At 47.4% G+C, this 15,452-nt stretch overlaps 1 protein-coding gene across 4 annotated transcripts in view; it reads left to right on the top strand.

Annotated features, from left to right (window-relative positions):
• Nucleotides 1-1,941, top strand: part of LEKR1 (leucine, glutamate and lysine rich 1) — a 57,462-nt gene extending 55,521 nt beyond the window's left edge. For all 4 annotated transcript variants that reach the window (XM_054074974.1, XM_009559736.2, XM_054074975.1 and 1 more), the window contains one exon: nucleotides 677-1,941. In XM_054074974.1, coding sequence (XP_053930949.1) covers nucleotides 677-1,090 — 414 coding nt within the window. In that variant the 3' untranslated portion in view covers nucleotides 1,091-1,941. The remainder of the gene's footprint in view (nucleotides 1-676) is intronic.
• The last annotated feature ends 13,511 nt before the right edge of the window (nucleotides 1,942-15,452 follow it).

Raw genomic sequence — 15,452 nt, 5'->3', positions numbered from 1 at the left:
TTCAGGAGTTCTGACTCTTATGAATCAATTTAGTGATTTTGTCCCTTGAGTTTTACTTACTTTTTGTTTCAGATGAAAATCGGGAAGATGAGCATCACAAATAAGTTCTGCATAATATACTGACATGAGAACTTCTGTAACAGGGAAACTCAGTGGTCTACTCAAGGCCCAGTACCGCTCCCTTACTGCTTAGGTATCAGGCACCACACTGCGAAGTTTGTGAAAACCACCAGACCGAAAATCATTTATCCCAATTATTTGGGAAATAATAATCAGTAAAGAATGCCGTCACAAGAAATCAGTGCCCAATTATTGAAACTACAGAGAAGGATAATTTCTTGAGCATCTTATCATAACAAAGCAGCGCAATAATACTCAGTCTCTGTAGGTTGCTTTTTCCTTTCCAAGAGCAGCATTCCCAGGTTTCCCCCTACTTGAAGGAAGGGCAGGAGATCAGAAGTAGCTTCTGATAACTAACCTTATATTTTCCACTGTCTCCTGAGGGAACGAAGGGTGTGTAAATACTGATGTATGTCCTCTGAGCGACTTTCAGAGAACCAAAATACAAGGAAGTATTGAAGGGTTTGTTTGCATCAGTACCCTTTAGCCGGAGTTTAAGAGGCGTGCTTTTTGACTAATGGCATTTTGTAAAGCCAGTGTTTGTTTCTGTTTGCAGAACACTCTTCTCCAGGAGACGGTGCGCAGAGAGTGTGAGGAACGCTATGAGCTGACTGCAGCTTTGACTCAAGCCAGGGAACAAGTACTGGAACTAAAAAAACTCAGTGGAAACTTCCCTTTATCGCCGTGTTCCCTGACTCAGGGCAGCCTAACCTCCTCTGCTGCCCTGCTCACTGATTACGGACAGAAAAGCCGCACAAGCCCCGGTGCTGGGAAGGAAATCAATCTCTCCAGGCAGTTTGGTATTTCACGAGCTGCTAAGGCAGCTACGTCCGGTAAGCGTAACAGCAGCGGCAGCGTGGGCTTGCCAGCTCTGACCCCACCACATCCTCCAAGGGGAAGGGCAGCTTCACTGAATGAGCCCAGGAGCAGAATTGCTGCAGCCATAAGACGACGACTGAGTCAGCTCTGACAGCTACACACACATACATAGCATGTGGGAAACCTTTTCAGTCCATCAAATGATCGTTTACTGGTGGACCCCTGAGGCCAAATCTTAGCTGATGCAATTCATGCATTTATATTTAACTTGCACGTATTTTTGATGCAATAATGTTTCTTTGTCCGTTGCATAGCAATGTAATGAAATGCTATCTACATTTCAAGACAAGAAAAGTAAAAAAAGAAACAATACTATCTTTCCAAGAGGAGCACATCTTCGATACATGTAATTAAAATAACTGCCAATTTCAAATACTGTTTTCCCTAACCACTATTTTCCTATTTTATGTGTTCTCCCATGTAACTTAATTGCTTGTTTCTCGTGTAAAAATGTGATTTGTTCGGTTAGAATCAGACTTTTTGCAATTATTCAGTTGAGTAGTGGTATAAATGCAAATAATTATGTATAGGTCAGTAAGACTCGGTAGTTGTCGCGTGCATATCACTCAGCATGAAAATGTGGCAAATCTGTGCACTCGGTAGATTGGCCGTTGGCAGGGACGCAGCTTCCTCTGTGTGCAGGTCTTCAAGCTGTGCTAATTAGCAAGGAGTTGAAGAATTAATACATCTTGTCCAAAAGATGGTTGTCTCTTGAATTTCATCACAAAAGTGTCTTTATTGAGTGGGATTTTTAGCTTCAAGTAGACATACTGGAATTCTCTATGAAATTGTTACAGAGGAAAATCAATGATTTAATTTTACTGCTTAATACATGGAACTATGGTTTGTTTTGGAGCATGAAAAGCCCAGAGAAGGCTCGATTGTCTTTTTGCGCATGCAGACACTGCTCTTCGAATCAGGCAGGTCTGTTCTTGGGGTGGTTTGTCAATGCAGAGCTCTGAGTGGGTGGGGTGAAACAGTGATGGGCTGCACAGACCCAGTCTGAGATTTTGCTTACTGTGCCACCAGATACTCCATTATTTTTTTTGTCAGATAAGCCACTCGGGTGATAGTGGCAGCTTCTGGGGACAACCCAGCAGCTGTCAGACAAGGAGAGGTGATGAAGCAGGTGCAGGTCAGCCTGGCCAAGTCCATTGAGCAGAGGTGGAGCTACCACAGAGACCCAGCTTGGGCAAGGGCTGCGGGCAGGGCAGGAGGTGGGGCTGAGCTCCCAGGCTGGTGGTGGCAGGGCAGGGGTGAGAACTCCAGGCACAGGACCTTTCAGACCTACTTGTGCCCCCAGAATCGCCCTCTTGAAAGACTCCATCTCCTGAGGCTGTCAGCTCTGACTTGGACAGAAACCTCATGGGAGGTAAGTTAGAGGGGAGCATTTTGGAGACCCTCAGAACGTGCTCCTGTTTTGGGACTGGGCTTGCTCTTCACTCAGTCATGGAGCTGCTTCTTCACGGGATGCTTTACTTGTAAACCCAAATAGATTTATAATTGCATCATGAACAACAAAGGCACCAGTGAGTCAGACACCACCAGAGTACCAGTGGGACCTGTCCGTGGGACCTGCTGACTCTGCTCAGGTACTCCTATTTTTGTTAAAGATGTTGAAAATTGGAAGTGTCGGAGGTTGTGAAAGCAATTCTGCTGAAACACAAACCTTGGGAAATTTGTTTTTCAGTAATTCCACAAACACAGAAGGGAAGGGCTGAGCAGCGCTGCCCAAAGTCTGTTTGGAGGATGACTGAGTGGCCCTCTTCCCTGGTGATGCTGATTTTCTTTTTTGTGTTTAGGAAAGGTCCTGGCTTCTTTAAACTTGAAAATTGTTATTCTACTGTCCACCCAGAGTGTTTCTGTACCCAAGCAATGGAGTTTTATTGAGGAATTTTTTAAAATGTTGAGCTCCAGAGCTTTAGGTGGAGATTTTTCAAAACATTTTAGACAAAGCTCCATTGTATTTTACAGTCTTATGAAAATTTTTAATTTATGTAAATCCAGTAAGTGCTATTTTGTAATTGTATGCTTTGTCCCATAGCTATACAAGGCCTCACGGTGAAGCCTGTGGTAGCTGATGTCATCATCTAGAGTTTAATACTGCAATGTTTATGTCAGAGAAGAGGTGAGATGTTCACCTGTGGGCTGTTCTGCTGGCTGGAGCTCACTACTGTGCCGTAACATCTCTGTGCTTAAAGCAAAGCCAGAGCACACATGTGGAAATCATCATGATTGATGAGAAGCTTGACATGAGCAGGCAATGTGCACTTGCAGCCCAGAAACCAACAGTATCCTGGGTTGTATCAAAAGAAGTGTGGCCAGCAGGGCGAGGGAGGGGATTCTGCCCCTCTGTTCCTCTCTTGTGAGACCTCATCTGGAGTATTGTGTCCAGTTCTGGAATCCTCAGTGTGAGAAGGAGATGGAGCTGTTGGAACAGGTCCAGAAGAGGCTGCAAAGATGATTAGAGGGCTGGAGCACCTCCCATACAAGGACAGGCCGAGAGAGTTGGGCTTGTTCAGCCTGGAGAGGAGAAGGCTCCGAGGAGAACTTATAGTGACCTTCCAGTACCTGAAGGGGCTACAGGAAAGCTGGAGAGGGGCTGTTCATAAAGATGTGTGGGGATAGGGCGAGGGGCAATGGGTGTAAACTGGAGAGGGGCAGATTTAGGCTAGACATAAGGAGGAATTTCTTCACCATGAGAGCGGTGAGGCTCTGGCCCAGGTTGCCCAGGGAAGCTGTGGCTGCCCCATCCCTGGAGGGGTTCCAGGCCAGGTTGGATGGGCCTTGGGCAGCCTGAGCCAGTGGGAGGTGTCCCTGCCCATGGCAGGGGGTGGAACTGGATGGGCTTTAAGGTGCCTTCCAACCCAAACTATTCTATGATTCTATGATCTAATTCATACCTTCACTAGCAGAGTACATCCCCAGCTCCGTGTTGTAGCAGTAATTCCCCTCTTTGTGCTGCTGAGGCTGTGCAAACAGGTCAGATTTAAAATCTAGACTCTTGTCTGCTGCTCACTGTTTATGTCCTGTAGCAGCAGCAGCAGTAAAGCGTGATTCTGTGGTCATAAACTGTAAAGAAAGAAAGAATGCGTAAAATATTAAGCGCAGTCACAGCAGTAATGTTTTTAGCATGAGGGAGTATATAAATCATGGATCCAAACAAAGTCAAGAACAGATACTTCCCTTATTTCCCCACCTTCACAGAAACACAGAACTGCTGCTGCTAAGCAATAAGCAAAATATATAAACGTCAGGAAACCTTTTTTATCAACGTTTCAGAACAATTAAATGAATTTCACATAGTCAAGGGAAGTTTACAGAGTGTTTCTCATAATGGGGTGAAAGGCACCAGCAGAAGGTACCATGGAGAATGCAGACACCTAATTATATCACCACATTTTCAGGAAATAAAACTTCCTGGAGGCAATTCGTCTTGTCGAAGTGGTGTCATTTATGAATGGGTTTTTCGTATGCTGGACCTTGCACTCTAGGACTCATGACACAAGGGAATACTAAATAAATCTCCGTGCTCGAAACAAATCTGCCTCTGTGGGATCCTGACCCGCTGACTGTAGGCAGCGAGCCATCCTTTCACTTCGCAAGGTTACAAGAAAACATCCCAGGGCAACGGGTTGTCTTGTTCTTGCCTAATGCAAAGGCTTCTGTTTTCTGCCTTGACAGAGCTGATATTGTTGCCTGATCAAGAATAGTAGCTTGTATGGTCCTAAATCTTTCCATAGAGTCTTAATCCTGCTAGCCAGCTGCCAGTTTTCGTTCTGTAATATCCAGTGCATCAACGTACTGTGTTCTATCCAAATTTATCCTTTAATATTTATCCAGTAGTCCTACCTTTCAGAGTGGTTTCACATATTTAATGTCTTACTGTTAACTGGAGAGAGTCCACAGCCAGTGGCTGAGCACAGCATATGAGTATTGGGACCACGCAGAAGTGCCTGGGTGCAAGCTGTGAGGGGATTGCCATCACACTCACGGGGTTTGTGGATGGGAAAAGGAGATCATGGCACGATCAGTGTCCTGTGAGGCACTGGTGAGGCTGAGCTGGCCCTTGTGGGCTGTGCCAGCCAGCACTGCCTGGACACTTGCCCTCTCCAGCCTGTCCACCACACCAAGTCTGATTCCTCTGGGCATGAAAATAAGAGTCTGTGATATTGGTCTGATGCTTTAGAGAAGGCTTTTTGTGAGAATCAAACATTGTGGTTTGGCCAACCGTCTCTTGAGTGCAAAAACATTATTGATGCAGAGAGCTCGTGCATTCTCATGTGTGTGGTGGGTGGGGAGGTACAGGGCACTATGCAAAACCAAGGTGGAACAGGGCAAGTGAAGCCGTAGCAGCTTTCCTGGTGTACAAACCAACAGAAGTGTCCTTTCAGGACGCCTCAAACTTCTGCGTGTGCTTTGTGAATGCTCCTTTCAAGTTGCTGTCCCATTCTGTGCCCCTATCCTTGCAGAAAGGTGCCAATAAGATCAGCTGAAGATGGAGTTTCTGGTTTGTGGGCCTTACATGAGCAGTGCAGAACTACAGTGCTGCTTGGCTGTCAGAGCAGAATGAATGAGCAATTTTTAGACAGCTGTAGTATAGGGGTTGTCGTCTTCTTGCTAAAGGCTTGCATCCTGGGAGACAAAACCAGGTGGACATGGCCAATGTAGTCTAGAGGGGGAAAGCTTTGAACAGGAGACATCCTGCAGGACAGTAGGGCAGGAGCTTTTCTGGGGACGGTCTTTGGTGCAAGCGGTGCTCAGAGCTGTGCCTAGGCTTCATCTCAGAAGGACCATACTGGTTCACTCTGGGAGAGGAGCAGAAATCAACAGGAAACAGGGATCAGGTACCCCCGTGTAGCCTGGACTCTCAGGAGAGCGGGACCTGCAGTGCCTCGGAGGGCTGAGTTCTTGGCCAGCATTGGAAGCACCCAGCATGTAGACTCCATGGGCTGCCTGGGGAAAGCCAGACCTGACCGAAGTGTCGATGAGCATCAGAGCCCACGGTACGTACAGCAAGAGCCAGGCGTGTTATTTCAAGCACATCACAAAGGCAAGCCAATGGCTGTTGGACAAGAATGGCTTGTATCCAACCCTCAAGAAGCTTGAGCAGGAGAGCCTGGGCTCTCGCCAGACCCACTCCCTGTCCCAGGTCACTCGCAACTTAAATTTGCCTAAAATGTCTATGTTGTCCACAGATAACAGTGGAGAAAGAGTCAAATCCACATCTGGTGATGGGAAGCTGTCTTGCTGCTCCTTTTTACAGGCATTGCAATTCGCGCTTGCCATATGTATTGTAGATATAAGGGCTTGCCATGTGTATCAAACTTTTATTCCTAGTAGGATATTACAAAATAAAGTAGTGATGTGCCTCACGTATCAAAAATGATAAATAGATCTTTGACTGAGTTGGTGTGCATGTTCTGGGATCCCAGCCTGTGGCTTGCACATGGAGTTTTTCCACGAAGGAAGAAATTAGACTTCAGAAACAAGCCTCTTAGTATCTTAGCAGCATTAAAAGTACATGAAAATAGAAACTGGAGCCAGATCCAATGCCATATAGCATTAAAATGTATTAATCAGAAAAAAAAAGATAGACTATCTTCCTTTAATGAAGCAATTGTGCTGTGAGACATTCTTTGCTTTAAATTCCTGATTTGGCTCCCAGCGTTTTGTAACCGGTTTCCTTCAAAGCCTGCAGTGTGCTGCAAGAGGCACTGGGCATTTTTAGTACAAAACAAAGAGCAGAAGAATGAAACCGGGGAAGTTTCCTTTCTCAGACAAAACCCACGCATCTTTGGTTTTAGTTTTTAAAATGGGGACTTATTTACATAATGAAGATTTGATGTTTGATTTAGTCTTTAATTGTTATCGGTGGTTAAGTGTAGAATGAAAGAATAAACTCCATATGCAACTGTAACAGCGTGAAACAATATACCCCCAAATGCCTAGCATTTACATGGTTTTATTCCATCCTCAAAGCATAGGGCACAATTAATTTTGATAGGATAATTAAAAGACTGCTGCAAAAGATTAATGTTGAAGAGATTTTTTTTTTAACACTGGAAATATAATTTGTGTGATGGAAAATCTGAGCATCTGGCATTGCACTGTGAACTGTTCCCAGATAATGAAAAAATATCTTCCAAGCAAGCATGGCCAGTTCCTGTGGGTTATTTTTGGTTGTCTTTCCAGAGATACCCTCTGTCTTCTGAAGCAACTGCGCCACAAACGTTCCCTCCTTGCAGTTTTCCATCTGGAGCCTTGGATGACTGGTGAGTTAAGGTCAGTGCCAGGATGTGACTGTGCTTCTTCCCAGTGAGCCGAAGGACGATCCCTGAGCAGCCCACCAAAGTAACACCTTCTGTTCCAGCTAAGTAGAGCTCGTTATTTTATAACCGTGTGGCAAAATCCAAGGACAATTCCACCTGGTAAAAGTAAGCATTGCCTTGAAGTCAGCTGGGTAGTGTCTATCACGTCAGCCTGTTATGATTTGCTTTACACCAGTTCAAATGGACAGTCCTTCATAGTGGGCTTCCCATGGAAAAGTCCATAAAAGAATATTTAGAATTTCTAAAAAATTCTGCTTTTAAGAAGTACGAAGATAAAAAGTGTCTACAAAGGGTGTTATACCTTATTCTCACAGCTTTGGTGAGACAGAATGTCCCTTTTGTGTGCTCTGCAGCTGAAGTAGGCTTCAGTGGTTTGTTTGATACAAAGGCAGTTTCATGTCTCTCTGAAGAAAGCTTTAAAGATTTTTCAGTGTGAATTGCTGTGTCCAAGGAGAAATTCCTGCTGGGCTCCATGACGGGGAGCCTCTGCTGCCTTTGGCATCTCGCTGCACTCTGCAGGGACACGGTGGTTGCGCTGGAGCAACTCCTCAGGGCTTGGCACAACAAGGGTTTGAAGAACTGGGGCAGGTGAGAGCTAAGGCAGGGAGGCTGAGCTGGAGGAAAGGCTCAGGTGTCCATAAGAGCTGGAGAAGAGCTTGGCGGGAGGATCCGGCCATGGTGGGATGAGCCCCGCATGCTGTTCCACCCTGGCCACGTGCGGGGCTGTGGCTGCAGTGTTGGGTGTGTACTTCCATGCAAACTTATTAAAACTGAAAGCGGAGCAGAAGCAACTGGCAGGCTAGAGAAACTCTGTCCTTATCAGACTGGGATCATAGAATCGTAGAATAGTTTGGGTTGGTAGGCACTTTAAAGCCCATCCAATTCCAATTCCCTGTGATGAGCCTCCCACTGGCTCAGGCTGCCCAAGGTCCATCCAATCTGGTCTTGAACCCCTCCAGGGATGGGGCAGCCACAGCTTCCCTGGGCAACCTGGGCCAAGGCCTCACCACTCTCATGGTGAAGAAATTCTTCCTTATGTCCAGTCTAAATCTGCTCCTCGCCAGTTTGTACCCATTCCCCCTGGTCCTATCACCTTTCAGTACTGGAAGGTCGCTATAAGGTCTCCTCAGAGCCTTCTCCTCTCCAGGCTGAACAACCCCAACTCTCTCAGCCTCGTATGGGAGGTACTCCAGCCCTCAGATCATCCTCGTAGCCTCCTCTGGACCCGTTCCAACAGCTCCATCTCCTTCTTATGTTGAGGATTCCAGAACTGGACCGAATCCTCCAGATGAGGTCTCACAAGAGAGGGACAGAGGGGCAGAATCCCCTCCCTCCCTGCTGGCCACGCTGCTTTGGATGCAGCCCAGGACACGGTTGGTTTCTGCGCTGCGAGTGCACATTGCCGGCTCATGTCGAGCTTCTCATCGACCAGCACCCCCAAGTGATACTATTAGGGATATTATTAGGGTGTGGATTGCACTGTGCACATGGCCTTTGCTCTTTGCCTTTTCCTGGGTTCGGACGTTAGCCCTTGTGCAGTCCATAAGTCACAGGGGTTTACACGGAGGGGCCATCACCCCCGTGGAGCTGATGTGTGTTTGCTTTGCTCCTTGCACCGCGGGCACAAGGGACACAGGTGAGTGCGGAGCCCACCTGTGTGTGGGGCAGCTCTGAAACAGGGCACAAGGAGAGACATGAAAGTGGCTCATCGTCACCCCTGCACGGCCGTTTGTCTGCTCCTGAAACGTCAGCACATTCCCATCGCCACAGGTCATGAATAAGCAGATCTTCTACTTGGATTTTATTTACCCTCTACTTGCAGTCACACGCTAAACAAAGTTAGGACCAAAATGGATGTGCCAATGCAAAAGCTGGTTCAGTCATGAAGCTTCTATAATTACACCAGAAAATGCCACTGTCTTGCATCTCGCTGCACTGGCTGCTTAAAAAAATCAGTTTGAATTGCTATCTTTTTTGGTTTTTATTGAGTCACAACCTCACATAGTGCAGATTCAAAGGGCAGTCCCAAGTCCCACTGCAGGCGCCATCCGTTTCTTACTCTCCTCTCATCTGTGCTTTTTTATTTAATAGAGGATGTGGAGTGGTACTGGCTGCTTTGAAAGCTGTCTAGATTTTCATATGTCTTAAAAATCAATTAATTTCTAGATGTCAGGAATATACACGTGATGGTACAGAAACGTTTTAGCCTATAAAACCTGATTTTGCTGCTTCCTGAAACCCACAAATGTACAGGAATGGTTTGGTTTGGGGAGCCTGCTATTTCCAAAAAGACATTGAATGTTTTTCAAGTGGATAGAATACCCTGTTTGGCCACTACTGAATGTTAAATGCACATATTTAATTTATATTTTATTAATTAGTTAAATTAAAATAAATTAATTTTATTCTGTTTGTAAAAAATACAGAATTCAGGGAGTGATTTAATCACGGTGAAAACCAAAGAGGCTGGAATTCAAGCCGAAAGTCAAAACACAGAGGATTTTACTTCAGTAAACCTGGAAAGTTTCACTTTTCATTTTCTTATTTGTGGAAATCTCAAAGTTTTCCAAGGCAGAAAAACGATTCCTTGTGCAACTCAGTGCTGGAGCCCCGTGTTGGGTGTCCCACAGGGCACTGAGCGTTGGCCTTGGTGGGTGTAGTGAGGGCAGCAGACGCAGATGGAGCCGACCTCGGGCACATGCCCTCACCTTGGTGCTGCTGCCGACACTGGCTGCTGTTGGGAAGGCTTCAAAGCTTCTGAATTCATTGATGTATGCTCTAAAGACAGTTTGGTATAAATAAGAAGTGGATTGCTGTGCACACGGAGAAAGCCAGCTGCAGTCAGCGGTGTGGAAAAGGTCTTCAATGATGCAAATAACTCCTGGAGAAAGTCCAGAAGAAAGTAATTAAGCAGTTAGGTCAGAAAGCATGGCAGGCATGGGTTTGTCAGAGGTCCCTTCACGGTCCCTTTTGGAAGCAATTTACTCAAGGCATCACCACAAACATGGAGACAACTTGGGGTCCAGTTCTTTTCCATACTCACTATAAAAACCAAGCTAAACCCAAACCGGCAAAAGATGGAGGATTAGCACTGGGCTTTGTACTTGTTGTTGCTTAGGCTGTAAGTTAGCAAGGACATGAGAGTGGTGAGGCCCTGGCCCAGGTTGCCCAGGGAAGCTGTGGCTGCCCCATCCCTGGAGGGGTTCAAGTCCAGGGTGGATGGGGCTTGGAGCAGCCTGAGCCAGTGGGAGGTGTCCCTGCCCATGGCAGGGGGTGGGACTGGATGGGCTTTAAGGTCCCTTCCAACCCAAACTACTCTATGATTTTAGATTCAGCTGTGGCGAGAAGCCCAGCTGACGTGGGGTGTGCTCCAAGGAGCTGTGGGTTTCAAAGGGAACTTTGAGATTAATGACAGCTTGAACACGCCAGGGCTTAAATCATAGAATGGATAGAGCAGAAGAGTAATCTGGAGATATCTGCGTTCTTCAGTTTACTTCTGGGGTTCACTGTAGTATTTGAGCCAGTCTCTGGCATTTTGGCTGTTTTAGGCAGCTTGTTTAGCAGTCTCCCAAAGTTGGTGCAACTGGCATTAGTAATTTTTATCTAATTATTGTCTTTAGCAAAGGATTTCACATGCAAAGGATTGTTTCTCAGAGCCTGATTTTTTTAAGAGCTGGATGCCTGCCCTGTACCTGTCTCAGTTGTTGCATGCACAGTCGAGCAGTGTGCACTGAAGCTGTAGAGTCTCAGTTCTGCAATTTTGCACATAGAAATGACTAAATTTGTCCTTCTCCTTCATGGGCTGAGCCAGGCCACCTGCTCCCTGAAAACGCACTCAAAGGGATGAGAGAAAAGAGCCATGAGAACACGGTGGCCCCTTCTGCTTCCAGCTGTCCTGGCATCGTTCGTTCATGGTAAGTGTAGAAAGGTCTTCTATGGAAAAGATAGGAAAAACTGGAGCCATTGGCTGAAATGGAGGTGCTGTGAAATTCTGGGTGTGATTGTGGGCTTTGGGTGGGGGCAGGATGAAAACGCGGGGCCCAGCTGGACACGTGTGAGGTGGAGAGGCAGGGAGGTGGGTGAGCAAAAGAGAACTCTGGTATAATGTTGTGTCAGGGGAGGTTTAGGTTGGATATTAGGAAAAATTTCTTTACTGAAAGAGTGATGAAGCACTGGAACAGGCTGCCCAGGGGAGTGGTGGAGTCACCGTCCCTGGAGGTGTTCAAACAACAGGTAGACCTGGTGCTTAGGGACATGGTTTAGCAGGCACAGTGGTGTTGGGCTGACAGTTGAATTTGATGATCTTAGAGGTCTTTTCCAACCTTAACGATTCTATGATTCTGTAACCTGGAGAACGCTTGCTCAGGAGGGAGGCCGCGAGGCAGCATCGCTCTGCCCATCCTTCACCCTTTCAGGCTTATTCCACTTGTGGAGAAGTGGGCAATGACCTATCTGCTCGGAAACCACCAAGGAACTGTGTGTCCATCCATCAGTCCCATCCCTGTTCAAATCAGAGCTGTATCTCCCTCTGCCTTCAGCACAGCCCTGAGAGACATCTAGGAGAGCTTTGGGGTGGGCTGCTGCTGGAAATATAATCAGAGAAAGTGCTCCTATCACTTTTGATTCCCATGGCAGAAAGCAGAGCCTTAGGTACAATTTTTAAAACTAAACAGAAACATGCCAAGAGCCACTTTGCCCCATCATTGGTCACCCCAGAAGAGTCTGAGAGAAAGAGCCAGCAAGAGGCAACAGAAGAAATATTTTGATAACTGTAAAAGCTGCTAGCTCTTACAAAATACAACCGAATCTTGTTCCAAGAAGAAATGTGTGCAAGAGGGAAGGTGCCAGTGCCAGATCTGCCTGGACTTGGATGCCAACAGGGAGACTGCTGATGTGGCAATGTCAGGGGGTGCTGTCCTGGTCCAGTTCAATGTCTGTCATGGTTCTCTTTGGATGGTGCTTCCTTGGGTTTTCTCCTTGGCTGGGGCACCTCCTGGGTAACTGCTGTTTGCTCGGTATGCCAGAACATCAAACCAACCTTCCTGTTCAGTGCAAGCGCCCTGTCCCTGGGCATTCTGGGTTGTTGCTGGTGAAAGGCAGGGCCAGACTAGCAGATGTACACACTCCTAAAGAGAAGGGGCTATAATCACCTTTCCTTTTTCATCAAAATATAATGCAGAGTGGGGGGAAGGAAATAGATAGCTAGATGTAGTTTGGTTTGACCCAGCTGATCTGGCAGGCATGCATAGGAAGGAAAGCCTGGTTGTGTGTATTGTGTTGTTCTGCAGGGTCGTGGCAGGAAGTGTGCAACATTTATACAGGTTTCTTAACTTCAGTTGTTGGGCTGAAAGCTCAGAATGGCTCCAGACCAAGAACAGGCTCAGGGTGGCCCATGGCTGGTCCAGATCCTGCCACTCACACATCTGCCTTCCTCCCGTGTGTGGGAGATGGAGGTTTGATCTGGATTTTTGGAGTTCACAGTGTTCTTCCCTGCCTCTCTCTGAGTCAAGAACACCCTCGCTAGGTCTATTGCTGGCTGGCTCAACCCTGGCCGGTGGGACCACGGTCGTGGGTTTGTGCTAGGTTAGCCTGCAGCAACACAGCTGCCTACTTGTTCCTCTTGTTTCTTATAAAAAGTGAATTTGCAAATTGGGAAGAAAGGGCTGCATGCAACAATGACTGCTGTACACCGAAGACATCCCAAAACAAAGTTTTGGAAAACGTGAGCACCACCGATCAATTCCTATCATGGTGGCAGCACTCTCAGCTCACAGAGAGATGGATGCCTTGTCCTGTGTGTTTTGTTTTGGTTGGTGCCCTGAAGGAATGGGCTTTGGGTGCACATCATCATTCATCTGTGCCCTCTGTGAGGAAGAAATCAGGCTGGAGGGCACTGTTTGGTGGCACTGGTATCTCCCTTTGCTCGCTGGTGCCAGGCTTTGCTGGGAGCTGTGAAGCTCTGAGCGCTCCAGCCGCCTCGTTCGAGCCCCAGTTCCCTTGTCCCAGTTCCAGGGCCAGCAGGCGGAGAGGGAGATGGGGTGGAGGCCCCACCAGCTCTCTGTTGCTGCTGCAGAAAAGTTGTCATAGTTGCTTTGCTTACTGCAGCTATGGCTACGGGTAAATATTTTGTATGTGGGCATCTCTGGTGTCGGCTAAGAAAACAAATCCCAAGTGGTTAAATAGCCATAGCAGATCAGTCAGTACCCAGAGCGAGATAAGAGAATCTGCCAACTCCAGGTTATCTGAGACGTTAAATTGGGAACCTTGTGTCTTTTCCTAGCACTATTCCTCTCTTCCAGCATAGCGCAGGCAGTGCAGTTGTAGAGGATTGATGCAAACAGGGCCGCCCGCTGCTCTTTGCTGCCTGGACAGGATCGATTTCCTTCTCCTCTTCCTGTCAGCCCGCTGTGAGTCACCCCGTCTCCCTCCTGTGACCCATCTTTCCCTCTCGGTCCTTTAGATCCCACACGGACCCACTCACACCCCCTGATCTCTGGGGATGATGTGGTGCAGAGCCACTCCGGAGCCCGTGCTGGGATGGAGTTGGAATCACGGAGTGATGCACGTCTACACAAAAGTTAGTTGCCATTTCAACAAACCATAAGGAGATGGGATAGCCGGAGCACCTGGAGCCCTCCCGGTTTGGCATGCCGGGCCTGGTGCCGCTGGGCTGGGCTGGGGCGCCCCTGTCCCGTCCTCCCCTCACACCCTTCTGTGAGGCTGCCTGTGAGGGGCAGTGGGAAATGGAATTCATAAGGGTAGTGAGGCCGGTGGGTGTTTCTGGCTCCCTCGGGCTCTGCGGCCCTCGTTCAGCCCTGCCACAACGCAGCCCTGCAGCTTTTCCTGACTGTGGTCAAGGGGTCACAGCTTTGCTGAAAGCCCCAGGGCTGTTTCTTGCCAAGAAACCAGAGAACGGTTAACTTTTAAACAAGCAGGCTGCAGAAGAATCATCCTTGCTACTTTTTAGGAAGTCACAGGAAGGTTTTCAGTGCGTGTGATGGGTCTTTCGTTGCCGTGTCTTCTTGCTGGATTAGGCTACAGTGATTGTCAGGTTCGTGTGAGCTGTAACCGCCTCTCATCCCACTGTGCAGACACTAAGGAACAAATGCTAATGGTTTCTGCGAGGCACAGACTCTCGGTTCTGCTCTCAGAACTCTACCAGGCTCGCTGGGGCCCTGCTCAGCCCCGTGACCGCAGCGCGCTTTGGATCGGCCTTCGTGTGGGCTTTTCTGTGACAACTCAGTTTCTGTGAACAGAGCGTGATGCTGTGCCAGAGGAAAGAATTTGTGGCCAAGTTTCTGATGTTTTTTTTTTTTTTTGTATAAAATTGAATTTTCACTTCAGGGCTGTGCATCCAGCCTTTGCATGAGTGTCAGCTGCTTTTCACAACATCCCAACTCATACCTTTGTTTTACAAAGACAAGATTTTCAGATAGACCCCACATTTCTGCGGTTTTGTTAGGATGTGGGTGGCTGGAAATAGTATTATGTATGATGACATCTTCACTTAACTAACATCCAACCAGACAAATATGTCCCAGGAATGCCACCAGACTTCCAAGTGTGATGAAGACCAATTCCTCCGTTTCCTTATCATCTGCAGAAGTTCAGGCTGCTTATTTTCTTTTTGCTAAGTGTAGGTGGGTATCAAGTGTTCAAAGCCTTCTACAACAGCCATATTACACTGGTCCCTTTAGTTCATTCCTTTAGAGGTTGTCTGGGTTTGTCTGCATGAGGGACAGGCTGAATATGGTTTGTCTAAGATGTCTTTGTGGCCACTTCTTGAAGCACCAGGCACCACACTGCCTTCTTTTATCCTCAGTAGGGTGTATCTGTGGCTCAGAAGTACCGAGACACTATGGTGACAGGCACAGAGTAAGAACTGAGAGTGGTAAACACCAGCAAAAGGGTGGAATAATTCAGGGTGATCCACGTTGGGAATAGTGGTATGACGATTCACAAAGGAAAGTTTCAGTGCAATGCGGAGGAAAATGGCCTCATGTGGGGCTGAGTTACCCATGGAAGATCTCCGGGTGGAGTGGGGGAGCCCCTGCACTTGGGTCATTTGAAGCGGACAGGAAAAAAGCTATGGAAAATGTACAGCTCTCACTGAGAGGAGCT

Source organism: Cuculus canorus, chromosome 9 (assembly GCF_017976375.1).
Source record: "Cuculus canorus isolate bCucCan1 chromosome 9, bCucCan1.pri, whole genome shotgun sequence".
In the NCBI taxonomy this organism is placed as follows: Eukaryota; Metazoa; Chordata; class Aves; order Cuculiformes; family Cuculidae; genus Cuculus; species Cuculus canorus.
The sequence above is the reverse complement of the archived record's forward strand: the minus strand, read 5'-3'. Positions and strand labels throughout refer to the sequence as shown.